The sequence below is a fragment of the Trichophyton benhamiae genome (genome assembly GCF_000151125.1).
Source record: "Trichophyton benhamiae CBS 112371 chromosome Unknown contix01456_5.r1.exp, whole genome shotgun sequence".
Taxonomy (NCBI): Eukaryota; Fungi; Ascomycota; class Eurotiomycetes; order Onygenales; family Arthrodermataceae; genus Trichophyton; species Trichophyton benhamiae.
This window is the reverse complement of record NW_003315080.1, coordinates 193,425-218,369: the sequence shown is the minus strand read 5'-3', so window position 1 is coordinate 218,369 and position 24,945 is coordinate 193,425. Positions and strand designations below refer to the sequence as shown.

Here is a 24,945-nt window from a genome sequence, read left to right as displayed (position 1 = left end):
CGAAATAGGTAGAATAGTGGCCTACTGGAAGTTCTGCTTTTTTGGGCGTGGTTATGCTTGATCGTAAGGAGCCTGGGCGGGAAGAATACCTCATGCTAACTTTCAATAACTACTTCGTACCAGGTGAGCATCATGGCGGGCTTAACTTGTGACTGTTCCCTGCGCCTGACGGATGATCCGTCCGTTGTAAACCCGGATTCCGCCATCCAGTTGCACATACTCGTGATAAGCATGAACGCAGGCCACTCCAGATGCATATACAGTCGAACATAGAGCCCACGGGCAGCCGTCCAGCAGGAAGTCCGGTTAGCAAATGTAGGCTATGGGTCGGAGCTGGTACCTGTATCCATGGTTGATAGCTTAACCATTAGTACACTAGTTAATGTGATCATCCCCTGCCGCTGCCTGTGTCAACTGCTATCAACCAACCAACATATCACCCTCTCTTTGCTGCCTTGTGATGTCGTGTCGTTCTTCGTCTTCGTCTTCGTCTTCGTCTTCTTCTTCTTCTTCTTCTTCTTCTTCTTCGTCGTCGTCGTCGTCTTCTTCTTCTTCATCGACGTCCAGATAGTGTTATGAGTAAGCAGCCGCGTCACTGGACCAAGCAGCCCAGCCAGCCTCGTCCTCGCCAAAAAAGAAGCGCCTGCTGCAATTTCGTCCGTCGACGTTTGCTTGCTTGCTTGCTTGCTTGCTTGCTTGCCGGCATCCAACCTCTGCTGCACCAAGTGTCTCCTGTTTCGCGCTCTCGCTACCCCCGGCCGGCACCCTCGTTTGCTGCTGACGGGTGACCAGTCGTCTATCCTTGCGCCTCCCAGTCCGTGGCCCGCTTGTTTCACCAGCGGCCACGCCAATGGTGCCGAGTCGCTGCCCCAGCACCGCTCTTTACCCGGCCTCCCTTCGTCCATCCTAGCTCCTCGCTGCGACCGCCCTCGCTCTCCGTTGACCGGACGGAAAAAGAAAAGTAGAGGACACTTGCACTCCTGGCCAATTGTCGACATTCCCGACTCCAGGCTCGTCCGCTTTGCATCATACAACGCTCTTCTTTCGACTGGCCGGTGATCGCGGTTCAAGAGACGGACAGGCATTCATAAGCGCTCCTGCTGGCCCCAATCGCTAGCTGTTCTCTTCCGCAGGATTCGCTACCACGTCGGAAGCAAGAAGAGCCGTCGCTATGACGCAGTTATTCAACTCGTCCGCCCCTGCGAACCCGAATTCAGAGAAACGGAATTTCCCCGGCATATCGTTGACCGGAAAGAAGCAGGAAAAGCACGAAAAGAACGAGAAACATGAGAAGCCCGCGAACGATTCCTCGCATTTCCCGACGAAACTGCGGAATTTCTTTCGAATAAACAGCTCGTCGTCGACCACCAACTCGAACAGCCAGGGGGGTTCAGGGCAGAACTCCCAGCAGAACAAGAACTCCAACCTTGCTGTACCCAAGCAAGAGTCCAAGTTTCAGTCCAGATTCCTCCCTCACATTGGCCGGAACCGGTCAACCACCGTTGCCAGTGAGGGAAACCCGCTGGACGACGATGGCGTCTCGCCAACTGCACATGCAAACCCATACTTTGCGCATCAGGGATATCCGGCCTTGAGACATAGAAATGATGACAGTGTTCCCTCAACCCCCCCAGATACTCCCGGCATACATATAGACGGAGCTCCTGGTGTAGAGCAGCCAACTGCAGCCAACAAAGAGGAGCTTGCAAGGAAACTCAGGAGAGTTGCCTCCGCACCCAATGCGCAGGGCTTGTTTGCAACCGGGAAGTCAGATGAACGTCCCCGGACGGCCGAGCTGGGTAAGGAGCCCTTGGTCGAACAGGCGGGAGATACTGCGAAACTAGGCTTCGTTGAGCAGCCACCATCACAAAATCTCACCGTCCCTGACGCAGACACCCTCGGCCCTATTCCAGCACCTGGTCAAATACGGAGTAATGCTGGGTACAGACGCACCTATAGTTCAAATTCAATAAAAGTGCGCAATGTAGAAGTTGGCCCGGGAAGCTTCGATAAGATCAAATTGATCGGCAAGGGAGACGTTGGCAAGGTATATTTGGTGAGGGAGAAGAAGTCCCAAAGATTGTACGCCATGAAGGGTATGTACCAATCTTCCCGTGTATATTTCGCACGTCTTACTAACGCCTGCTGTAGTGTTGAGTAAAAAGGAGATGATCAAGAGGAACAAGATAAAACGTGCGCTTGCTGAGCAGGAGATTCTTGCTACAAGTAATCACCCGTTTATAGTCACTCTTTATCATTCTTTCCAGTCGGAGGAACATCTCTACCTCTGTATGGAATATTGCAGCGGTGGTGAATTCTTCAGAGGTACGGCTTGGCCTCCCATCCTTGAGCTGGAACCCGACTAACTGAGCCAATAGCCCTTCAAACACGGCCTGGAAAATGCATCTCCGAAGATGATGCTCGGTTTTACGCTGCGGAAGTGACTGCTGCTCTCGAGTATCTTCATCTTATGGGCTTTATCTACCGTGACCTTAAGCCAGAGAGTACGAAGGCCGTCTCTTCCCCTTTTATTCAAGAATTCCTCGCTAACATGTATCCAGATATCCTTCTCCATCAGTCTGGGCATATCATGTTGTCAGATTTTGATCTCTCAAAACAATCCGGCCCAGGGGGTGCGCCGACTATGATCATTGGCCGCAACGGAACTTCCGCCAGCTCGCTACCAACAATTGATACCAAGTCATGTATTGCCGATTTCAGGACAAACTCCTTTGTTGGAACTGAAGAATACATTGCTCCCGAAGTCATCAAAGGAAACGGTCATACCAGCGCTGTAGACTGGTGGACACTAGGCATCCTTATCTATGAGATGCTGTACGGTACAACCCCGTTCAAGGGCAAGAACCGAAATGCAACATTTGCAAACATCCTAAGAGACGAAGTTCCCTTCCCTGAGCATGCTAACGCACAACAGCTTTCCAAGTAAGTGATTCTATATATACTATTACTTTTACCCCCCTTTCACAATTTTCTAACTCCACTTTGCAGTCTCTGTAAAGGACTTATACGCAAGCTTCTTATCAAGGACGAGTGCCGTCGGCTTGGCGCCCGCGCTGGTGCTTCCGATGTCAAAACTCATCCTTTCTTCAGACCCACTCAATGGGCCTTGATCAGACACATGAAGCCTCCCATGATACCACATCAAGGCAGAGCAATCGACACAGTCAACTTCAGAAACGTCAAAGAAAGCGCCAGTGTTGATATCGGCGGCTCCAGCAACTTGACCGGCGTACCAATGGACTCTGGGCTAGCCACACCGTCGGGAGAAGTCGCCGATCCCTTCGAAGACTTCAACAGTGTTACTCTCCACCATGACGGCGACTATCATGAAAACCATCTGGTTGATGATAGTAATGTCCATAAGAGTTGACACGGCAGCATCCCTGCTTATGTGTCCCCGTCCTTTTCTCGACCGTCATACCAATCACCAGGCCCCATCCGGCCAGCCGTGGCCACCAGTTCCCATACATGCTATGAATCATTTCGAATTGCGTTTTATACAAAGGTGTTAGGGGCCTTATTTTGTTCCGCGCCGCATCGGCCCATGCGGGTATATTCTTTCCCTTGTGTGTTTTTGCAAATACACACTCTCTGTCTGATAGCCCCTTTAGTGTTTTGGCCCAGCGCTAACCACAGATATTTACTACTTGTTCATCACTGATGAGATGCATGTCTAAACCCCTAAAAAAATGTCAGCTTGGCTCTTCCATTCTTATCCCTTTTTTCTCTTTCTTACATTTGCTTAATTGCTCTAGCTCATGTGCGTTGTACGTGACATCTCTGGTATTGAAGGGTGCAGCGCGCCGGCGTCTTTATATTGCATTGAGTGTTATCATCATTTTGTTTCTTCCTTTCATCAGCTGGTGTCTCTTTTCTTTTCCTCTCATCACTACTCTCGGATTTTTTTTTTTCTTTTTTTATCGCTCTCTCCTGGTCGAGTTACTTGCGTTGTGTTGTTATATATAGCATAGGCATACCCCAGATGCAGGGTGGCAGGGCGGATGTAAATCGTCAATTATTATTTGAAATATAAAACACCCGTTCATCTAGATCAACAGCAGTTGTCCCCCGACATCAACCTAGACAAAATATCCAGCAGCGCCTTGTAATCAAGCTGTCTTCGCTTTGCTGCCGTCCAGAACGCCCAGGGTCAACAGGCCCACGACCATGACAACCGGCGCATATCCCCAATGATTCCACTCTCCAGCACCGTTCACTGCACAAATAGCACCGTCCGCAAACGCTACGGCGCTCACACCAAGCAAGATCCAACCCAGCGCCTTTCGCTCCCCGGTGAGAGTGGCGGCCCAAATGGCCACGCCCATAAACACATCTCTCGCTCCGTAAACGGCCATCAGGCTGTTGAAAAGGATCTTCTCTGGACCGTCGACGGTGGGTGGAGCAAGCTCGAAGAACGACACGCCGTGTTCGGGGCGCAGGATCGCGTTGATACCGAACCCAACGCACATGGCCGCGAAGAGATTGGCAACGACCAAGACCGGTAATGAGTTGGAGATGGCCATGGTATCAATGTCTCGTTGGTAATTTGGTCTGCTGGTAAGTTAGTTCACAGTCTCATACTGGCCGCCGGTGGGCTCGACATGGTGAATTACCTAGCTAACTGACCCAATGCTTAACAGCTAACTAATAGTTATGAAAAATCGAAGGAAAGAAAGTCGAAAAGAAATAACCAGCTCGTGAGAAGATGATTTGTGATTGTTCTTTCTCCGAGACAGTTACAGCTCTTTATAGGTCGCCAGCAGCCAGGCAGCAACAGCAAGCTACCGGATCCTTCGTGCGCAATCTTCCTCCAGAGCTCACTAGTTGGCAGCAAGATCCCTGGATATATTTAACTAGTTAGCGGCGGCAAAGTCGGGCGCCGGGGTTTCCGTCCATCCATGTCTCGAACAATTTGCTTACGGCCATTGGAAACCAGACGGTCAGTGGTGCTGGTGCATCGCCATCGACTTGTAGCTTTTACCTACATGGATACCATGCAGGGCCATGATGCTGTCTAATATTAGGGCCACTCTACCTCAAGGATGGCCCTTAATCTCTGGGAAGCACGTTGGATACCCAGTTAATTAACTACAGCTCCGCAATATATTGAGGCTCAAAATCGGGCCTTTTCTTCTTTCCTACAATACCAACCATTGATCGCCCGGTCCTCCACTCCAACATCCCCCTTGGTATAATATTTGAAGACCTCGCAGCCCCCAGAGTCCTGAATATGAAAACAAAAGTACCATCAACCTTTAGACCCCATGACTTCACGCTTGGAGATTATGACGTGAATAGTTCGTTAGCGTGAAAGAATAACTAGTTAGTTAGCTAGCCAGCCTGGAGAACACTTTTGTGGAGAACAAAACGGTTGATATCCAAAGAACCCAGATTTATACCAACCTCGAAGGCTATACAAACAACACTAGACACTAGATCAACCTAGGCAAGCATCAGAAGGTTTCCAAGGATCGAAAGGAGTTTTCTCTGGCTTGACGTCATGGCCAAAGTACCGGAAATCTATGGCCTGTCTCCCACCATATTACAATATATCCTGTTCATAACACCTAATATTCGTTCTATCGTCATACAAAAGGTGGCTCCCTCAGGTAACGCGAACGTGCTGCTTCTTCAAGAATATTGATTGAGCTTCCCAATGGAACACCCCGGATCACATATACCAATATGAAAACGCTCGAACGTGTTATAGAAGCTCAGGCTAAGAGGTGTTATAGGGATGACTCCCAGAGCCCGTTCCTAATAGTAACATCGAGGTCTCCTTCCTATCTACATGGTTTTGAGTTCAACATAGGTCGATGTTTCACTGCAAACATACAAGAGACAATTGTCGTTATTGAAACCATGGCGAATCCCTCACTTCACACTGTCAGGACTGAAAGCACATTATGTCGGAACATAGACCACAGGACCATGAGACAAAAAGGCCTAATGCCCCATGTCCACAACGGAACATGAGCCACCTGCGAGTTCTACAGACACAAGAGGATGACTAATCCTGACATTATTATCATTCACGCACAAGGATGGCTTGAGGCAGAAGGATCACGGACCGAGGCTGTGATTACGGTCAAACTTGATCGTCAGACACCAAGAATCACAGTCAAACGATGGGAGCACTATATGCCACCGTTCCGCCCTCGGACGCGACATTACAACCCAATTGGGTCATTCATGGAGACAGTGATCGTGACCCATGAGCTTGGAGTGACGAGGGTCGGCAATTGCTTGACGATACCCTTGGAAAAGTTCTTTGGCAGAGCTAAACGGGGGCCCAACGAGCGAGATATCGTTCTGAGCAAAGATGACCTGGCGGAGATTTGCGAATTGGCATGGCGAGCACAAGGTTTCATATAGTAGAAATCACAACACCAAAAGCGTCCATGTTTTACTATCCAAGCAAGCATTTCGGGAAGGAAATCAGAGGGCACTACTTGGACTTGGACGTTGAGCCAATGGCTGCTTGGAAGCAACTCGAAAGGTAGATGTTCCAAAGATTCTTGAATAAGTAGAACTTTGAATTAGGGTATATTTCAGTTAGGCAAGAAAAGGATAGCCAATTCCCTCCCTTTCTATTATGACGGAGATGGATTTTCGGGTTCAGATGTGGTAGATATATTCCCTCCTGCACCTCGAGCGCGGGTTTCTGGATCATTTAGCGGTCTCTGGCTTAACTCGTGCTGTCTCTTCTTTTCGTCGACCGTCAGATCGCTTGCTGCAGGATTGACTCTGACAAAAAGAACAATAATCAGCAGTGCAACGCTTGCACATGCAGTATTGAACCAGAATACAACACGGTAACTGTGCTTCCTGCCTTGGTCCAGCGTGGCCACCTGGGCAACATCGGCGAAGCCAAGTAGAACCGCGATACTCAGGAATAAGACGGAGTTTATCAGAGCACCGGCTAGACCTTGGCGATGCTTTGGTTGGCTCGTGGTGATGAAGATGTTGGTAATGTTAAATGTGACATCGATGCCTAGTGTGGCCCCAATCATTGCCGGGAAAGCGTAAGCCCAGTAGCTTGCACCATCAGGCATTATTGCGAACAGGAGGCCGGCCATTATCCAGCCTATTCCGGAGATAATAAGTAGAACAGTTCCAGAGACCAGGTGTAGACATATTCCGACCATCATTGGGAAAGCAAAGCCACCTACTACCATCGGAGTACACCAGGCAACGACTTGTAATGATGTAGCGCCCATGATGTGCACCATGCTAGGAAGATTGTTAGTCAGACATGGAAACTATATCATAGTTACATGGAGAGCACTTACTATAGAGTCCCATAGAGTAAGAATACTCCCAAACACCCGTAAAAGAAGAGCAGTGCCAGTACCATTGCCTTCATATAGGGCGCATCAAACAAATCGAACGGTAGCAAGGGCCACTCTGCGACCCATCCCTCCACATAGAAAGCCCCAGCCAAGAATAAACAGCCAAGTATGAAGGAGACGTAGACATAGGGTGTCTTCCATCCTTGAGATGCATGTGCGCTGTCTGTGATCGCAAAGACAAAGAGGGTGAGGCCGACCACAATAAGGGTCGAGCCCAGGTAGTCCATTTTGACTCCCTGCTTGCGTTTCTCGGCCGCATCTGAGGGTATGAAGAAAAATGAGCTGACAGTAGTGATCGCTGCGAGAATGGCGCCGATGCGGAAATACCACTGCCATGCGAGATATTGAGCGGCCAGTCCTGAACAGAAGATACCGATGAAGAATCCAAACACGGCACAGGTTCCGTAGAGACTAAAAACTAGGTTCTTTCGCGGTCCGGGACGGTACACGATTGATAAGAGCATCATTCCGGACGGCAGATAGGCAGCAGGGCCAAGGCCTTGCAGTGCTCGGCATAATATGAGCATGATGCGGTTATTGGAAAAGCTGGCGATGACCGACCAAATGCACAGCCATCCCATGCCTCCGACGTACATATAATAGCCACCCACCATATCTGCCAAACGGCCAGAGATAAGGAGGGTGGAGGACACAACAAGCGGGAAGGCACTGGCCGGCCAGACAGCAGAGGCATCTGGGATATCAAACTCATCCACCAGCCTGGGTATTATGACGTTAAACCCAGAAATGAAATATTCCTTCGTATGTTGTTAGTCCAGTAGTGCATGATTATTGGTCAAGGATGGGATATGACATGGCCGTACCGTCAACACTTGGGACATTACAATAGAAAAGCAAAAGGCAGCCTCGGAAGCCCAGTTTTTAAATACTGGCGGCCGTAGTCTGCCTAGCCGTTCTATATCCGTATCCGGATCAATTGCACCTTCAGCATCATATTCGACAGTAGCTATAGGAACTTGATGCGTGTATGTCGATGATATCCGGCGAAGGGACGTAGAACGCGAACGAGTCCGCTGTCCATGTTCTGTCTCTTCGTTCGTATGTGGGTGTGGCTGTTGTTGCTGGCTCGTACTGGTCTGGGTCTCGTTGGATTGTACATCCAAGCCCGGCTTCTGCCAGAGCCGCCAGCGTCTGCCACCTGAGACGAAACCCATCGGAGCTCCAGCAGAGTAATCTATACTATTTGTCCAGTAGAGCCGTAACTATAGACAAACAGCACAGAGAACGCCAAAAAGAAGATGACTTGTATGAGTCCATGCGAAAAAAGTAAAAGTTCCCCGTCTTTCTCAAGTCATGCCTGGAACAGAACAAACAGACAATATCCGGGCAGTTATAGCAAGGCGTCTGAGACCCTTTGCCGAAGCCAACGAGCCCAGAGACTGTTGCAGCTACGGCCCAAAGGGGTAAGTATACACGGATATAGGGCCTGGCAGGAGACGTCCAGGCTAGAAAGAAATAGAGAACGCAATATATAAATAGCCTGCCTTCTCCGGCTTTTTACTCCTGGGCAAAAAATAGCGTGCAGAAGAAATCCTCTTAATCATCGCTTAAGAGAGGAGGAAAGCTAAGAAACGCGGAAAGGGCCCCCCCAGGCCTGTGCGGCGAACAGGCCCCGTCTTAAAGGCTCTCCAGGAGGCGGCTAGACGGAGAACGTAAACCGCCCCAGGGACGTATCAAAAATACGAAACGTGGCCGGTAAGTGAGCCGACATCAAGTCATCTCCGCCTGACAGTGGGGAGAGGCGGGAAGAAGTAAAAATAAAACAGAGTTGACATCGGCCTTGCGGAAGGCCTGAGAACAAACACCCATAGCCAGCGTAGTACCTTGGGGTGACGCAAGTGGCCAGAGTAGACGCCTGCTCCAGTATGTTCCGGAGTTGCAACCATCTTCTGCTCCCCCAGACAGCCTGTCCATGCACAGCAGTGCCCAGCTACAGAGCACCAGTCGGCCTGCTGCGTTTGATGTGCCTTTGATGGGCGCTGCGACTCGTCTCTGCCGTCGCTTTTTCGTCTATCAAAACGACGAGAAGGAGGCGAAAAGCTCGAGATGCGGTTCGCCTTTCTCGATTTGGAACTCACGTGGCGTGTCTTGGCTGCGGCTCTTCGTTCTTCCGTCTCTGATTACATAATCTTACCTTAATCTCAACCTCCAACACTGAGAAAAAGCGCGCCAGGGATGATGGAGAGAAGCCAGGATCAGGATGCGATGCGGGACGGGCGAGGGCAGAGTAGATCTACGGAGGCGCCGGATGAGGGGGTTCACAGGGGTTCCTACGTACTACATTCCATGGCTATGGTTGGTAGAATCATGGTGGCTCTGTTATTCCGCTCGACTACCCATTAGTTATACTATGTTGGTAGCATGAATCTGCTTCTGTCTTCGCTGCTTCGGCTTCGCGAACTATCAATGCATACATTAAAAACCAGAGAAAGTCATAGCTGGGGAAAGGGGAAAGAAGAAATGATAAACAGAAGAAAGGCGGGATAAGAGATATGCAACTTCGAGGCCTGGAGCCATCGGTTTGGCAAGGGGGGCCGTTGTTCATCACGTCGTCAGTGTCATAAACTAGGAATTGTTCTCAACTTTATAAGGCAAAGCAATGGATCAAGCAAGCAAAGGGAATAAGGAAAAAAAAAAAGGAGACATGCGGTAAATAACAGATTGGTGAACCATGGAGAGACATGAAACAATCCCTCTAGCCAAATGCTCTTCGGTCACCCTCTTTTCGATACTTATCAAGGGCAGCAGAGTCTTCGTCACGGAGCAATTTGAAGAATCGACGCACGTCCATCGGATTAGCATTTGGTCTGGTGCGGAGCAAGTCCATCCATGTATTTTCGGTGCTGGGTGCTGCTGGCTTTGCAGCCTCGATCTTGTTGGGCTCCGTCTGACTGGCTCGTCCGGGGGCATCCCCGCCGCCATCGAATGGCGGTAAATATCCATGGGCGTTGACCTTTTGCTCCATTGTCAGAGTCTCCACTTTTTTTGAGTCGTGTTTTCGACAGTGCTGTTTGCAAGGCGAGAACGAGAGTGGACTCTGTTGCAGCTTGCTCAGCTTTTTGAACTGCGCTGGCTCCTTTGATGACCCCGTGGTAGCGGCAGGCGTTTGATCTGGCTTGGGAGTTTGTGGAGCAGCAGCCTGTCGTGCCTTGGGATCTACGATCTCCAGTCGAGCGCTTGGTCGTCCCCGTGGTACTCCGATCCTACCTGAACCAAATGTCTCGGGGTTGCGGCCTCTGTTCGTGCCTAAGCGAGTTATATGTGCTGTAACCTTGGCTAGTTCCTGGAAAAGAGGCCCCAGGGGCTCGTTGCGCTTCGCAGCCTGCTCAATTTTCTGGTAAATCACACTCAGCTCAGGTGGTGCGCAGGCATTGCGAGTTGGCTCTCCAATCTTCTGCCCAGTTGCTGAGGTGATTATTCTCATATCTTCCTCGTCGTCATCATCTGCGAGTCTTTCCGGGATACCCATGTTATTTACCCCTGGTACTGTCCAGTTGTTTGAGGTGGCACTAGATGCCGGCATATTGGCCAAAAATCCATTATCACAGTATGACTCTGGTGACATGTAAGGAGACTCTGTTGCCTGGACAGGAGACATGAACCCATGGACATCACTCATGCTGAACGAGCTCCCTCCAGTATTGGTTAATCCAGGATTGTAGTATCCTCCTTGGGGTGTCATAACCGGCGTACACGGTGGAGCTGTGATAAAATCGTGGGAACCCGGATTTGAGCATTTTTGGTGCGCCTTTACTGGCATTGCAGAATCGTTGCTGGACCGCAACATCGCCTCAATGTTCTCCTTGAGAACCCTAGCTGCGTCAAGCTTGGTAACCAGTTCCATTCGCTGAATAACGAGGATCTTCTTACTAGAAGGATCAATATCCCATGTGTGCACAGCCATGTAGCGGTCCAGGTTCGACAGCTGTGCAGATATTGTTTCAAATTCCAGGATGGCATTATCCAGCATGTTGCTTAAACCACGAGAATCATTGGGCTGAGAAACTGTCTGTGCTGCATTTAGACCCGGCGCCATATACCCGTTGAAAGAGTTGAAGGCTCCTGGTAGCTGATACATCTGTGCCAGGTTTATCATTCCCAATCCTGGTGGTGTTGGATATGGTATAATATTGCAGGCGGGACCGATAAACTGAGCTTGAGCAGCTCCATGGGCTTGGTCTGGCACTGTCTGGGCGATGCCAGCTGGAGAATAGTATGTTTGAAGGCTGGGGAATGGGAATGCACCTTGGTCTGTCTGTCCCTGTTGCATCGATAATCCGTCCATTCCCACATTTACTAAATTCGGAATGAAATTTATTCCACCTATCTGGCCTGGAGTCGTGGGGTTGCTAGTCACAGGCGCACTTATCACGGGTGTCTGATATCGAGGGGTGGTTTTTGTTGTATTCCCCTTGCTTGCTTGGCTCATTGCCGAATCCCGTCGTCTTCCCTGCTCTGATCTGGTAGTGTGTTCAGCCATGGTTCGAGTACGGTGTCGTCTCATAGTTCCAGTATCCTCCTTTGACTCGTCTCCCTTGCCGGACATAGGGGAATGAGAGACTCCGGGATTCTGGCACAGATTCTGATTGCATGCTGGTTCTGCACCCTTAACTGCAGGCTTAAACTCAGGTGTTGGACTTGCACGCAATGTCATTGGAACTATGCGACCACCTGCAGTGACTCTGTGATGTTTTGGTGAAGCATGTTCCTTTAAGAAACGAGCGAACCCTTCATTTGTTTGAGCTATATTTCCCTCCGGCGCGTTTTTCGGCTGGCGACATGGAAATTGGAAATACGATGACTGCGTTGTGTGATAGCTTGCGTCCGAGTCCATGGACATATCAGTTGATGTCCGGGTATGGTTGACTGGTTTTTCCCGCAATACATAAGACCCAGAACCCAGTGATTTCCGACCTATAAAACACCAACGTTAGGATGCCTACCAGCCTACTGGGTCGAGAGAAGGTCCTTTCACTTACCACTGCCATAAAAGCTGCTCAAGTTCAGGCGCTTTGGAAAATCCGTTTTACCCATGTTTTTTCCGATGCTCAGCAACGTTTCAATATCGTACTTCCTAGGCTTCATCTTGGCCGCGGAGGAAAGTGAAAGATCGCCTTTTCCAGGTTCCAAATCCTCATATACCTTCAGTCGAGGCTTTTCTTTTCCCTCGTTGCCAGAGTTAACGGCTTCTCGGAAGATCGATGATGAGCCTATAGAAGAAACAGAACCAAGTTAAGCTGGCTTGTATAACTCTGAGAGGGACAACCAGTTGCTTACCTGGACTCTGAGCCAGAACCGTAGCCATGACTTCTGTTTCTTACACCACAGTAACAGAAAGATTCCAGGAATAAGACAAGAAGTTGTATCCAATTCCCAGTTTCTTTCGCTCCCTTGGTTGTGACAAGTAGACAGATACTTGTATCTTTAACCGACTACCTGTTGTTTTCCTTATCTCCGCACCGGTTGCTAGCTGAAGTGAGGCTCTGGCCTGGGTGGATAGATGCGTTTGCGGCTTTTGTATACTTCTGATAAGATGATTTTGAGGACGTCAACACGGAGCAAGGATGGCGTCTCTCCGATAGAGTCGATTTTCTAGAGCACTGAATCTGATGAGAGGACGAAAATGCCTTTTCGGCAGCGGACTAGAGGCGAATGAGAATCTCTGTAGCTCTCTTAGGCTGGATGATGGCTTGGAAGAGGAAGTTTTCTTGCCCATAAGAGAGGGCCAACTTTGTGAGGTGGAAGGCAGAAGAGAGCAGCAGAAGAGAACTGGAAGGAAGAATCACTGTGATATAGTAAAGAAAGAAGAAGTGAGACGAAAGTAAAGAGAAGGAATAAGAGAAAAGTACAATAAATGATGAAGATAAGTGATAGGAACTGTTTGTCTTTTTCTTCCCTGGATATATTATTGTTGTCCTTTTAGGTGTGTGTATTTCTGTGCTAATGACTATTCACTATATTCACTGAGTGACAACACAACATTTATCCTTCTATTCTCCTATTCTTTTATTGAGGGACCATTGATAACAAACACAACTGTTATTAATACTATATAATGACCTAACACATTACATGAGGAGGATAATACATAATATGCGATAATCAAAACATACTATACAAGAGTTGTAAGTCGATACAGAAATGAATAAAAGAATAGGAAAAAGTAAAAGATAACTTAATACATGATGACCATATATATCAAAAGAAGAGAATTCAACAAACATAGTACAGGTGGTACAGGTGGTATAGGTGAGATAGGTGATATAGGTGGTATATATGGGTATTGTTGGCTGCTTCTTGCATAGGCAAAGGCTTCTAGTGGCTTCTTGATGCGTTGCGGCAATCTGTTAGACAGTGTCACGAACCTTGACCGGTTGACAGGCAGGGCTCAAGATCATCTCGATATCCTCGTTGTAACTACTTGCATTACTCTCGTTGCTAGGAGCAATGCTTGATGGAGCTGACACCCTGATATCATGAGAGCTTCCTGGGTTGATGATGCTCGCGTTATTTTCAGTGTCAACATGATTCCATCGCAGTTTCTTTCGGTGTCTATGGCCTCTCCACATGCAAAAGAGGCAGGAAAGTGCAAGAGTCAGAAGCCCAAACGAAACTGCACCGAGGCCAATGAGTGCGCCAGTGTCCAGAGGGGGAAGGGTAGTGAAGTCGCATTTCTTGGTAGACTTGTGTTCTGCGTATTGGTAGCAGAAGTTTTCCTGGCCATTGCAGGAGCGGCACCATTCGGAAGTAGATTTCATGTTGAACACCATCTGGTCGACAAATTCTTTGTAGGGCATTGCAGTCTCTTTGTTGTTGGTTTCAAACATTGGGTATGGTTTAAATTGCGACTCGAAGTCAGATGCATCAGTGCCATTGCGGATCAAAAGTCGAACCATTAGCTTTGAGATATCGGTGGGAAATTCTGCAACTCCATCTTCTGCCATACTGAAAAGTTCAAGCATAACAGATGCACCGTGGTTGGGAAGGCCACTCAAGCCCTCACGATATGGTTTTGAGACAACGATTTCCAAGAAGGCCATTAGGGGTTCATACCCACCAAAAATCAGGGATAACTTATTGAAGGACCCTTTGCTTCTCTCGTTCTGTTGAAGTGAACGCATAATGGTGTAAGCTAGGGATCTACCTGCAATAGCAAGTACTCTGTCCTTTGACCAATGAACATCGGCACCGCTAGAGGTTGCGTGTGCCCACTGGTTGGCATACTGACGAGCTGTGTCTACATCGGTGCGAGAAATAATGTCTCTAGCAGTTGAATTGTAGGTGTACTGGTAGTTGAGGTAATCATAAACAGTAGTGGCGTGGTAGATACTGGCCATGTCACGAGAGTAGACGCCGAAAAGTATGCGTGAGTAAATATTCGAGTAGAAGGCTTGGGTGCTATCGAATACGTCATGGAACTCTTTAGAAGCAGCAAAGGCTCGGACTGCGTTGGTGTGCTGGGGACAGTTCTTGTGGCCAGAAATATGTGCAGACATGGGATCTTCCGCCCGGTAAGTCGAAATGACGGGGTACTGGTAACCGTTGAGAGGATAGTCAATCAAGTGACCGTTGGGGTCGGTTGCAGAACTCAAAAGGCCACGAAAGGAGGCGAGTTCCGGAGTTGGGGGGTAAAGGCCTTGCATGAAAGCCTGGGCGGATGACACCACATTAGGCTCTGGCGTGGAGGATATTTCGATTTCATCATTGTTCAAGACGGGGGAAAGCCCGTTAACATTGAAAAAAGACAGGTTGGGGTTCCTATGGGGGGTAATATAGCGCTGACGAAACGCGCGGCCTGCACCTACGAGCTGCTGAGCTCCAACGGGAGTGAGAGCATGGGCCCCAACTGCACCGAGAGGGGCAGTCTCGCCGTGTCTTGTAAAGACGACTGATCCCCAGGTTATCGGTCGACGGTTGTCTTGGGCGAAAGCATGCGTGAAGAAGAAGAGGAAGAAAAAGTAGATGGCGAGCATGGCTTCTGTTAGAGCTTTTGGCAGTTCGTGTGAGAATAAATGTGGGTTGTATTATGTATCAATAGAATTGTATTATAGTCTTGATGTAGCCGTGTGAGAAGGTCGATCAGTATATCAAGAGGATGGGATGCAGTAGTACTAGAAGCAGTAAGAGAGGACCAGTGAGATGGAATGAGTTGGAAGAGAAATATTTTCAAGACTAAGTGAAATAGCAGGAGAACTGGCTTTAAATACTGCTCCCAAGCAGCGTGAGTTCAGTCCAAATCGATGACAACAGCCAGGGCTTGAAGATTCATGGGCGTCATTGTAGGCTTCGATCCGGGGTCATCTATGTCATAGACTGTAAACCAACCATTTCAACCAAGGTTCAAAATAGTCCTTCAACTCCCAGGAAGGTTGATGGCGAGCAACCTTAGATGTCTGGGTATAACATGGTCCTCCATGGTCAAGGATGTGCTAGACACTATATCTCGGCCTACGAGAATATACCGTCCTTTACGATAATAATTCATATCTATGCCTTCTTATCGATATAGATAATAGAGGGTATCAGTTGCAGTAGTTTCCAATGCTGGTCTCACGTCAGTTTCACGATGCAAAATGAATGACGTCTTTGAACGTCAACGACGTCGAGCAGAATGAACGAGAATGGCTAGCGTCACTTGTTTAGTTACATAAGCAAGACGTTGAAGTAAGCAACCAGCTCTAGACAAAAGGGATTAGTTAGGGCAGCTGAACGAGAAGCCCTAAAAACACGCCCAAAGAGGCGCTCGGCCCCAAGCCCTAACAGAGCCCTACTTCCGCGCCCTATCCCTAAACCCTCATTTTTTGCTTGATCCGGGAATCGCAGAAGCCCTGGAGATATCTCGATGCCGGAAGGGCAGCCAGTCAGCATGACCGATCATCTGCAAGCTGGAGATCCCCCCATAGACGATGAGCCGACCGCTGCAAAACCACCTTCGGTCGCAACACCTACTGCTGACTCCAATGGTAAGATTTTTGATCTTCGTTCACTGCCGCTATACTTCGTCCCGCCTTGGACTGGCTGTATAGATAAGATCTAACCAACTGAGCTTGTCACAGAAAAGCCGAAACAGTCACACCCATTGCAAGATGACGATGCATCCTTGGCCCCAGAACCAAAGCGCCGACGGACAGACCCCCCTATCGGTGCCGACGCTGCATGCGATACAACGGCATCGACACCGTTTGAGGGCCATCATCTCGGTCCAAGCGAAACATACTTCCCTGCGAAGAGCGGCGTAACGAACGCAACAGGGCAGAATACTGAGCCTGGGCCATTCAAGGAGGAACTTCGAGAAGCGCGTATATCGGCTGCCCACGCAGGATCGCCGGAAAGCGTAGCGCATGCTATATCTCATCTCCTTGACCAATCAAGGAGAAAGGATGCTAGCAAGCAAGCCGCTTCCGCTGATTCCAATGCAGCTTTGCTTAAAGCAAACTCGAATTTAAAGGCGCAGAGCCTACCCATACTGGATAACTTGGTAAATACAGCCTTCGATCTCTGCTGTACCTGGTACAATGCTAATATTTGGTCATTAGTCTACCCAGATCCTTAGCTTCATTGCCCGCACAAGCTTCCAAGACCTGACGGCGCTCGTCTCTGAACCGCAGTCTGAAAATGCTCAATCCTACTCTACCCTACGCTCTCTATTCGACCACACCAAGAAAGTCTATACCACAAATAAGCCCTTTCTGTCCGCATCAGAGCTAGGGCTTACAGAGGCAAGCCAGGTCGAAGTGATCCGAAAAGCAAACCTAGCTTCTTTTGTCTTCAGTCTGTTCGGAACTCAAGAGATCGGTTTTGCTGAGCTTCATGACAATTTTTTGGATATATTTGTCCCCGAAGGAGGCCGGTTACTGAAAAGCCAAGCTGCCTTGTTCCTTGATTTGAAAACTCAAACTTTCATTGCTTCGATGAACAATCCAGCTCGACCAAAAGTTGAAATACTCTATGAGTTATTCCCAGATAATCTTGGTCTCAGTCTACTGGCACGAAGGCCGGGCACTAGACACCCAGCTCCAAGTGAAACTGATTTCGTCAAACGAGCCAGCTCGCGACGAGACATCCTACTGGGAGAAATCAATAACCCAGACTCAATTCACACCTTGCCAGAAAAATACCTTTGGCAAGACTTTTTGAGGGATATAAGCGTTTATGTTAGTAAAAATATTGATTCCCTCACTACTCAGGTTTGTCTGCCGTTCGTTTTTATCTTCTGATTAGATGAAAATACTCACATTTTCATAGACTAAACGGCTAAACAAAACACGATCACCAACTTCGCCCCAGGAAGAAGAGGCTGAGTCTCCAGCTACTGCTTTGGAAACTCAGTTCTCGGTAGCTCCACCAGCACCCCCAGAGCCTGCTCCTGTAGAACGAAGAATCGGAAGGGTTGATCTTGCTGCCCGAGCTGCCCGTGCTGCGCAGATTGCACTCCAAGGCCAGGGCGTAAGGAGGGCCAGTGCTGTAACTACTCCTCCACTTCAACAGCCACAGCACCAGCAGCAACAGCAGCAACAACAACAAACCTATCAACCGGCACAACCACACACACAATCAGCTGTCTCTCATGCCTCACCACCACCACCCTCAGTCCAGCAGCATACCCCCCAATCCACATCTACATCACCACCACCACCGGCCCCGCCACAAAGCCAGCCTAACGTCCAGTCATCGTATACTAATTATGCCTCCGTGCCTGCTACTGCTTCACCACAGCCACCCCATCTTCCTTTCCTCCAGGGCCAATTCCAGTTCCAACAATATAACCCCCAGACGCCACCCGAACCTTCTCCCGGGAGAAATACTCCTGCGTCCGCAACCTATGGATACATGCCAGGAGTACCGCACTTTTCACAGTCAGAGCCTACTCAGATACTGTATGAGCGCGCTAGGCTTGCAACTACAACGCGGTCATCACCAAGCAGCCGTCGTGCAGGGCTACCCAGTCAGCGGCGACCATGGACCACTGAAGAGGAGAATGCGTTGATGGCTGGGCTAGATCGTGTCAAGGGACCTCATTGGAGCCAGATATTATCCATGTTCGGGCCGGGAGGTACTATCAGCGAGGCCCTGAAGGACCGTAACCAAGTCCAACTCAAGGACAAGGCACGGAATCTCAAGCTCTTCTTCCTGAAGAGCGGAATTGAAGTCCCTTATTATCTCAAGTTTGTCACTGGAGAGCTCAAAACAAGAGCACCGGCGCAGGCAGCAAAGCAGGAGGCCCGAGAACGAGAGCGCCAGCAAGGAGAAGAAGACAAAGCCCATGTCGAAGGAATAGAAGGGATGATGGCCCTTGCCGGAGCCCATACCTCAGCCTCCGTAGAGCCTTCTGTCGGGAGCATAGATTCCCATCCTAACACGCAGCCAGGCACGCCGTCAGTCCTCGCCCAGCAACCGGAGCCTCACAACAACCATAATCATCACCATCACCAAGATGACCAGGACCAGCATGCAGCTGAACGATCAGCCGAACAGGTTCTATATCAAAGTCTTACTCAAGAGAAGGCAGAGGGACTACAGATGGATTCCCAGCGGAATTACGTGGACCCTTCGCTGTAACTCCTCCAGCTTCTCCCACCTGCGTCTTTCTATCTTCCTTACACTCGCACATGCATAACTACAGTCATTCTCCGGAGTAGTTGGGTACGGTTGCTATTTGGCAGGAAAGCGTTGCTCGTCTTCTTCATCATCATTCACGAATATTCTCACGGCGTTTCATTCAACTCATCAGTCACCAAATACCATCACCCTATGCGTGTCTATGATTTCTCTTCAAGTTAGCATTAATCTTCTCCTCCTGAGAGGCTCTTTTCCCCTTCACCTTTCGCTTCTTAGCAGTAACTAGACCTTCATCTCGAGCAGTAGTTAACTAGATACCGAGACCAGTTTCTAATTCTGAGCTCGTATCCCAGAGAAACATCGCTAAATATCAAACCAGCGCCCTAAAAAGAACCATTTCTTCCGGGAAATAACATCTACTGGCGATAGCCCCTTGCTAGGCTGGTCTACGGTGCCGGCAGCTCGTTGACTTTGGTGCAGGAGGCGACTAGCAAGCTCCAGCATCGCCGTTGAAATATTTTTATTTCGCTTCACCTCCCGCCATCTCGCTGTCCCACGTCAAACCGCCTGCCAGCCATCCCGTTTCCATCGTCCGTCTTCATCCTGCTACGGCTTGCTATGTCTCGCATCGCTCCGATAACAACGAAAGACGCCTAACTAGCTGTTTTCACCTTCCGCTGCCCAGAGCAAAACCACCGTCACACGCATCTCAACCGGCAGCTCTCACCGCATCCTTGCCCTTAAGCTCTTATTACCTTCACGATACGTCCACACGCAGCAGAGCAGACACATCGCCATGGCCGAATCAGATTCATCGCAGCCACCACCTCCACAACCGCAGTCGAATCAGGTGGACGTCGCACAGCCATCGTCGCAGGCAGTCGCGCAGCAGCCCGCAAGTTCAGGACCAAAAGCCAGCAGTTCGGCCTCGCCACCGTCCCAGACGCAGCCGCAGATGCAGACATCTCAAGCTCTACCGCAAGACACGGCTGCTCCAGCAAATCAAGACAGCTCCGAGCCGGTGATCAAGCAACAGTCGCCTAGCTCTAACCCATCTGAACCTGCTGTGGCTGCAACTGGAGAAGGAGGGAGTGCATCGTCGTTAGCAAAGGATGTTGATTTAAGTCCTCAGGGGGCCAATATCAAAGACACCAACGCTACCGAAGACATCACCATGGGGGGAACAGAGCCAGAAGCTGGGGAGACTACAGTGCCAGAGGGGGCTGGTGTCACTGCTGGCGGTGCTGCAACCACTTCAACGGCTAATGTTGCCCCAGGCATTCCTGAGCCTGCGCCTGGTCTAACCGGGCTTGAATCGATAGTACCTCCGTCAAAGAAAGATACTAGCCTGAGAGAGTTCCTAAGCCAGATGGATGACTATGCACCTATTGTACGTTTTCTGACTCCCCCCGTTGATCAGACGTTGTACTAACTATGGGCATAGATTCCAGATGCTGTCACTGCTCACTATCTGACCGTTGCAGGTCTCCCGCCACCGGGACCCGGACCGAACAACACACCTCCTCATCTTGCTCGTCTACTAGCTCTTGCAACACAGAAATTCATTGCAGATATTGCAGCGGATTCTTATCAGTACTCCCGAATCCGTAGTTCTAACAGTGCCTCGTCCAATAACCCTATGGGCAGCATAAACGTAACCGCCGGTCTAAGCAGTGCTGCTCAAGGTGGTCAACCAGGAGGTGCCGGAGCTGCTGGAGCTGCCGGCACCGGTGAAGTATCTACCAAAGGAAAATCCGGTGCTGGGGGCCTACACCTGGGAGTTCAACGTGCTGGTTTTGGAGGTGGAGGACAAGGAGGCTCCCAAGGGAAGACCGTCCTGACCATGGAAGACTTAGGCATGGCAGTTGGTGAGTATGGAGTCAGCGTGAAGCGAGGCGAGTTCTACCGGTAAAAATGAAACACCGCATCGCCAGGTTTTCCAAGTGCTTTTTATTCGATATCTTTTTTCCGATCTTTCCACCGCCCAATCCGGATACCCCCGTTCTATTTTCCTGTCTCAACTAGGGCGTAACTACTCAGAGCTTCTTATGGTGAACGGGAATGGCGCATTGCTGATTCATGGGTTGAAAAGGCGCATATTTCAGGTGGGCAAATCAGGCTCAAAGGGAGAGGGGTTGGGTATTTGTTACTACTATATACTCCTTGGGCTATATATCACCTATGAACATTATAGGGATTCTCCAAACAAAATTATAAACGAGAGTACCATCCAGTATAATGGATGGACGCTATCTCTAGCAAATAGTATAGGAAATTGCTGTAGTGAGGTAATATACAATATCTATGATTGATAGTGATACAATGTGGTACAATGAGCAGCCGGGGCTCTAGCATTTCCTTCCATGCTGCACAAACTATCGCACTCCATGCTAAACGCCCAATTGACATCAACGCCTAATAACCAAAAAAGTAAATTAATAAAACAGAAGAATCAAATAGCTATCCCAGCCATGTAGTGGCACAACTGTGATTCCATTTCTAGGAATGTTAGAAACGCCTTCTTGGATTCTTCGAGATTTAATTCTCTTTATTTAGATAAATGACCAGAGCACAACGTTTATTTGTTCTTCGAGTGCTGGTATGTGAAACGTTTTCGTGTGCTAAAAATTTATGGCGTCAGTCACTATATTCTAGGACGGGCGTAACGCGGCACTGATATCCGAAATAGATACCCCACACAGGTGTATAACATACGGCGCAAATTCTCCAAGCTTCCTTCCAACCATCTCCTCAGTGATTAGAATTTCCTGGTATTGTTTCCCGTTGTGAACTGCGAATCTCAACCCAACAAAGTTAGGCAGGATGGTAGCTGCTCTAGCCTGTGTGCGGATGGCTGGTGTTCCTGGAGGAGGAGGAATCGTCTTCGGCAATGGAAGACTGAATTATATCGTTAGATATTTCAATGAAAGACAATGATATCTAGTATCTCAATGCTGATTATAAAAGTAGTTTTAACGTACGGCACGATATTTGGACCTGGGCAAAAGTTGATTAGTTCCATCCACTCTGAGCCGGTAAAAATAGCACAGTGTACTTACCCTTCCAAGCGGATCGCTTCAGCAGTGCACGAGTAGGAAACATGCTTGCTGTCCCTTGAATGGCCGAATCTTCAATCTCCAGTATCAACTTCACAGTTGATCTTCAGGCAGAAAAGAATGAAATCGATGATGATTAGCTAATGATGACTAACAAGGTATAACCAATGACTAAGCGGGCGCAGCTTCTGTCACGTGAAAGATATAAACAAACGAAAGGTGAGGGAGGAACGGCCATATCATCTCATCTATCGAGCGATCATAAATTGACGTCTAATCTATTTTCTTTCATGCTATCATAGTCTCTAGTTGGAAACCTTGGATAGGTCTTCCATGATCTTCGCAACATTCCTCAACCCTCTCAGAAGGTTCTCATCCGGGCCTTGTCCAGGCGTCCAACGGGCATGCGCAAAGTCGATAAGCCGGATATCATGGACTTTAGGGAGCTCTTCTTCATCCTCATCCTCCTCTTCTGCCTCTTCATCCGTGTCCCCTCCATGACCCGTAGTCCGAGTGGATAGGTCTTCAGGCTTGTTGGCTTGCTCACGCTCTACCTCAAGGGCCTTCTCGAACGTTTCGGGATCCCCCTCATAGACTATCAGAACACTGGCGGAGTACATGCGGCTCTCCTCTGACTCCAAAACCGATTGCATCGCTCGTAACTCAGTTGCAATTCTCTTCGCTATAAAAGCAGATCGATCAACCGTTCCGGCCTTAGCGGAGGCGAGGAAGGTCTTGAAACCCTGATGGACGTTATGCTCATCAAAGCCTCGTCCATACCACTTATCGAAACGAAGATAGCCCTCAGACTCGACTACTTTAGCCTTGGACTTGATGGTTTCACTGGCTGTTGAAGCAAGATATTGTGCGGTGACATCAACGTCAGCTCCAGACTGCGTGTCTCCCCCAACCCATGTCTTCATTCCGGCAATGCGGAAGCCTAAGCTCCCGCTTGTCGTCTCAGCCGACACCTGGTCGAGTTTCTTTCTCTTATCAGGAATAGCATCATCGTCCCAGAGCCTTGCACCGAGTTTGACATCCAACACGTTTGGCCGTACGAAGCCATCCGTAATGTTCTCCAGAACGATTGACAGCCCGGTATCAAGCTTCTTACCGCCAGACGGAACCCATGGCTGATCCGGTTTCTTCGCTGGCCTCGTGATGGAGATGCTATCTGTCTCTGTCGCCAATTCCATAGGCAAGGAAGACCTCTCCACGGGTGCCTCTGCTGAAGTAATAACTAGTGGTGCATCTGCATCTGCATTCGATATATCAAGGGCCTCCTTGGGAGCACCAGCGCGCAGTGAACCGATAAACGTAGGCATGTATCGTTGGACCGCCGGGTGATTGGCGCCTGATTCATAGAACAGAATCTCTTTCTCGGTGCAGGGCTTCGCTATGAGAGAGCCCGATTCATCACAGCGGACGCCTTCACTAATACAGGTCATGAACTCGCACTCTCACTCGCCCCTTGTCCGTCATTCAACAGGAGTAACTTACTGTCCGGCAGCGGCATGGTCAAACGCCACAAAGCTATCCTCGTCCAGTTTCTGACTCTTCGATGATGGTGGCATGGTTGAGACCCTAGAATAGGAGCTGGAAGCTGGTCAGAAATTGTTGTATTTCAAGGTACCTATCCCCAACTTCGGCCACTTGACGACACCCAAGCGAGAAGGTGAAGATGTCGTACAGGTTAATCAGCCACAGCAGTGAGCCTCTTTCGCTCGGCAATTGTGCATATAGAACAGCTAAGTGAACAGGTAGAGAGCCTGACTGCTTCGCTGTCAATTTGATGCCTCAAATGCAAGTCATCACGGCCAAGATAGGGCTTAGCGGCAAGCCAGCAACGAATGCGATGTAGTGGATGCTGATTGGTTGGACGGAAACCAAATCTTGTTAGGTAAGAATGTCTATTCGTGACGTCATAGGCTGGGGTCTTGTATAAGATTCGATTTTTTGTTCCCCCTTAGATATACAGGCACTACTGTATATACAGCTCCAGGGACTCTTTCTAATAGCATCATTCGTGCCCTCTGCTTACCCTGATACCCATGAGGGACGTGCTATCTATCAAGTTACTGTGCCTTAGCCTCAGGAATTGTTAGCCGAGCTCTCACAATGTGTATTTCGTTCGAGGTCTGAGCAGAGAACTCCGCGATGCTGGCTCATCCGGCGCTATGTCTACTGGTGACTAGATGTGGAGAAGTCCCGTACTCCAGCCGCTATTAATTATAGCCAATGGCTGGGATGGTCTAACACCGAGGAAGGGGAAAGGTCGTTGGAAGGAAGTGACTGACTGACCTACCTAGATAGAAATACTAGGACGATTTTCCAACAGGAGCTGAGAGAACTGCGGATATCATGGCCCCCTTGCCTGGTTTAAAGTCCTTGACATTATCATGTCATAGAATATAATACCCTGCAATCTTATTCCCTGCTCTGACTATCTTTTTTGAACTAAGTACTTCTTCTCTCGTTATGACAGTGCCTGGTAAACAGCTCATCCCAGCCAGCAAAAGGATTTTTCTTCCAGCTTTTATTATTCCTCTAACCCTCACCTTTTTATAAATAACAAAATCACTATTGGCCATCTGGCTTGTTTGCTTACTTGCATTAACAAGATGCAACTATGCGATGGGCAGACAAAGATCTCGGAAAAGAGCACAAAGAAGGCATAGAAGCTGAAGAATTCACTGACACTGATTCTTGGACTTTCTCTGCTCCTTCTTTTCTTCCTTCTTTTCTTTACATACCAAATCATCCCTTCTCTAGCTTCAATCTTGAGAAATTTTCCAGAAGATAGTCTAGGTGAAAAAAAAGTGAAGTGACTCGCCCAAGGGAGTGAATCATATACTGAGTTGTGAAGGGCTTACTTCATCTTCTTTATTTACCAACAGATCGAACAGCTCCAGGCTCATATTAACCTCTTCCTAACC

General features: G+C 48.9%; 9 protein-coding genes across 9 annotated transcripts; 3 read left to right on the top strand and 6 right to left on the bottom strand.

Moving 5' to 3' along the window:
• Positions 1 to 410: 410 nt before the first annotated feature.
• Positions 411 to 905, bottom strand: ARB_03068 (uncharacterized protein; the record flags this gene model as incomplete). Its single annotated transcript, XM_003010321.1, has 1 exon — positions 411 to 905. One exon carries the CDS (start codon positions 903 to 905, stop codon positions 411 to 413), a length of 495 nt encoding a protein of 164 aa, XP_003010367.1.
• A 266-nt stretch (positions 906 to 1,171) lies between these two features.
• Positions 1,172 to 3,391, top strand: ARB_03067 (uncharacterized protein; the record flags this gene model as incomplete). The annotated part of the gene is made up of 4 exons (XM_003010320.1): positions 1,172 to 2,096; positions 2,152 to 2,325; positions 2,379 to 2,943; positions 3,010 to 3,391. 4 exons carry the CDS (start codon positions 1,172 to 1,174, stop codon positions 3,389 to 3,391), a joined length of 2,046 nt encoding a protein of 681 aa, XP_003010366.1.
• Positions 3,392 to 4,130: 739 nt separating this feature from the next.
• Positions 4,131 to 4,544, bottom strand: ARB_03066 (integral membrane protein, putative; the record flags this gene model as incomplete). Its single annotated transcript, XM_003010319.1, has 1 exon — positions 4,131 to 4,544. One exon carries the CDS (start codon positions 4,542 to 4,544, stop codon positions 4,131 to 4,133), a length of 414 nt encoding a protein of 137 aa, XP_003010365.1.
• Positions 4,545 to 6,614: 2,070 nt separating this feature from the next.
• ARB_03065 (MFS transporter of unknown specificity) lies at positions 6,615 to 8,548 on the bottom strand (the record flags this gene model as incomplete). The annotated part of the gene is made up of 3 exons (XM_003010318.1): positions 6,615 to 7,254; positions 7,314 to 8,131; positions 8,198 to 8,548. 3 exons carry the CDS (start codon positions 8,546 to 8,548, stop codon positions 6,615 to 6,617), a joined length of 1,809 nt encoding a protein of 602 aa, XP_003010364.1.
• A 1,541-nt stretch (positions 8,549 to 10,089) lies between these two features.
• ARB_03064 (uncharacterized protein) lies at positions 10,090 to 12,699 on the bottom strand (the record flags this gene model as incomplete). The annotated part of the gene is made up of 3 exons (XM_003010317.1): positions 10,090 to 12,308; positions 12,374 to 12,604; positions 12,672 to 12,699. 3 exons carry the CDS (start codon positions 12,697 to 12,699, stop codon positions 10,090 to 10,092), a joined length of 2,478 nt encoding a protein of 825 aa, XP_003010363.1.
• Positions 12,700 to 13,036: 337 nt separating this feature from the next.
• Positions 13,037 to 15,367, bottom strand: ARB_03063 (uncharacterized protein; the record flags this gene model as incomplete). The annotated part of the gene is made up of 3 exons (XM_003010316.1): positions 13,037 to 13,334; positions 13,467 to 13,738; positions 13,760 to 15,367. 3 exons carry the CDS (start codon positions 15,365 to 15,367, stop codon positions 13,037 to 13,039), a joined length of 2,178 nt encoding a protein of 725 aa, XP_003010362.1.
• An 869-nt stretch (positions 15,368 to 16,236) lies between these two features.
• On the top strand, positions 16,237 to 18,953 carry ARB_03062 (uncharacterized protein; the record flags this gene model as incomplete). Its single annotated transcript, XM_003010315.1, has 4 exons — positions 16,237 to 16,357; positions 16,451 to 16,872; positions 16,931 to 17,581; positions 17,640 to 18,953. The coding sequence occupies 4 exons, from the start codon at positions 16,237 to 16,239 to the stop codon at positions 18,951 to 18,953; spliced, it is 2,508 nt and encodes an 835-aa protein (XP_003010361.1).
• A 796-nt stretch (positions 18,954 to 19,749) lies between these two features.
• On the top strand, positions 19,750 to 20,865 carry ARB_03061 (uncharacterized protein; the record flags this gene model as incomplete). Its single annotated transcript, XM_003010314.1, has 2 exons — positions 19,750 to 20,343; positions 20,398 to 20,865. 2 exons carry the CDS (start codon positions 19,750 to 19,752, stop codon positions 20,863 to 20,865), a joined length of 1,062 nt encoding a protein of 353 aa, XP_003010360.1.
• A 1,449-nt stretch (positions 20,866 to 22,314) lies between these two features.
• On the bottom strand, positions 22,315 to 23,583 carry ARB_03060 (arginine metabolism regulation protein iii; the record flags this gene model as incomplete). Its single annotated transcript, XM_003010313.1, has 2 exons — positions 22,315 to 23,443; positions 23,510 to 23,583. The coding sequence occupies 2 exons, from the start codon at positions 23,581 to 23,583 to the stop codon at positions 22,315 to 22,317; spliced, it is 1,203 nt and encodes a 400-aa protein (XP_003010359.1).
• Positions 23,584 to 24,945: the final 1,362 nt, after the last annotated feature.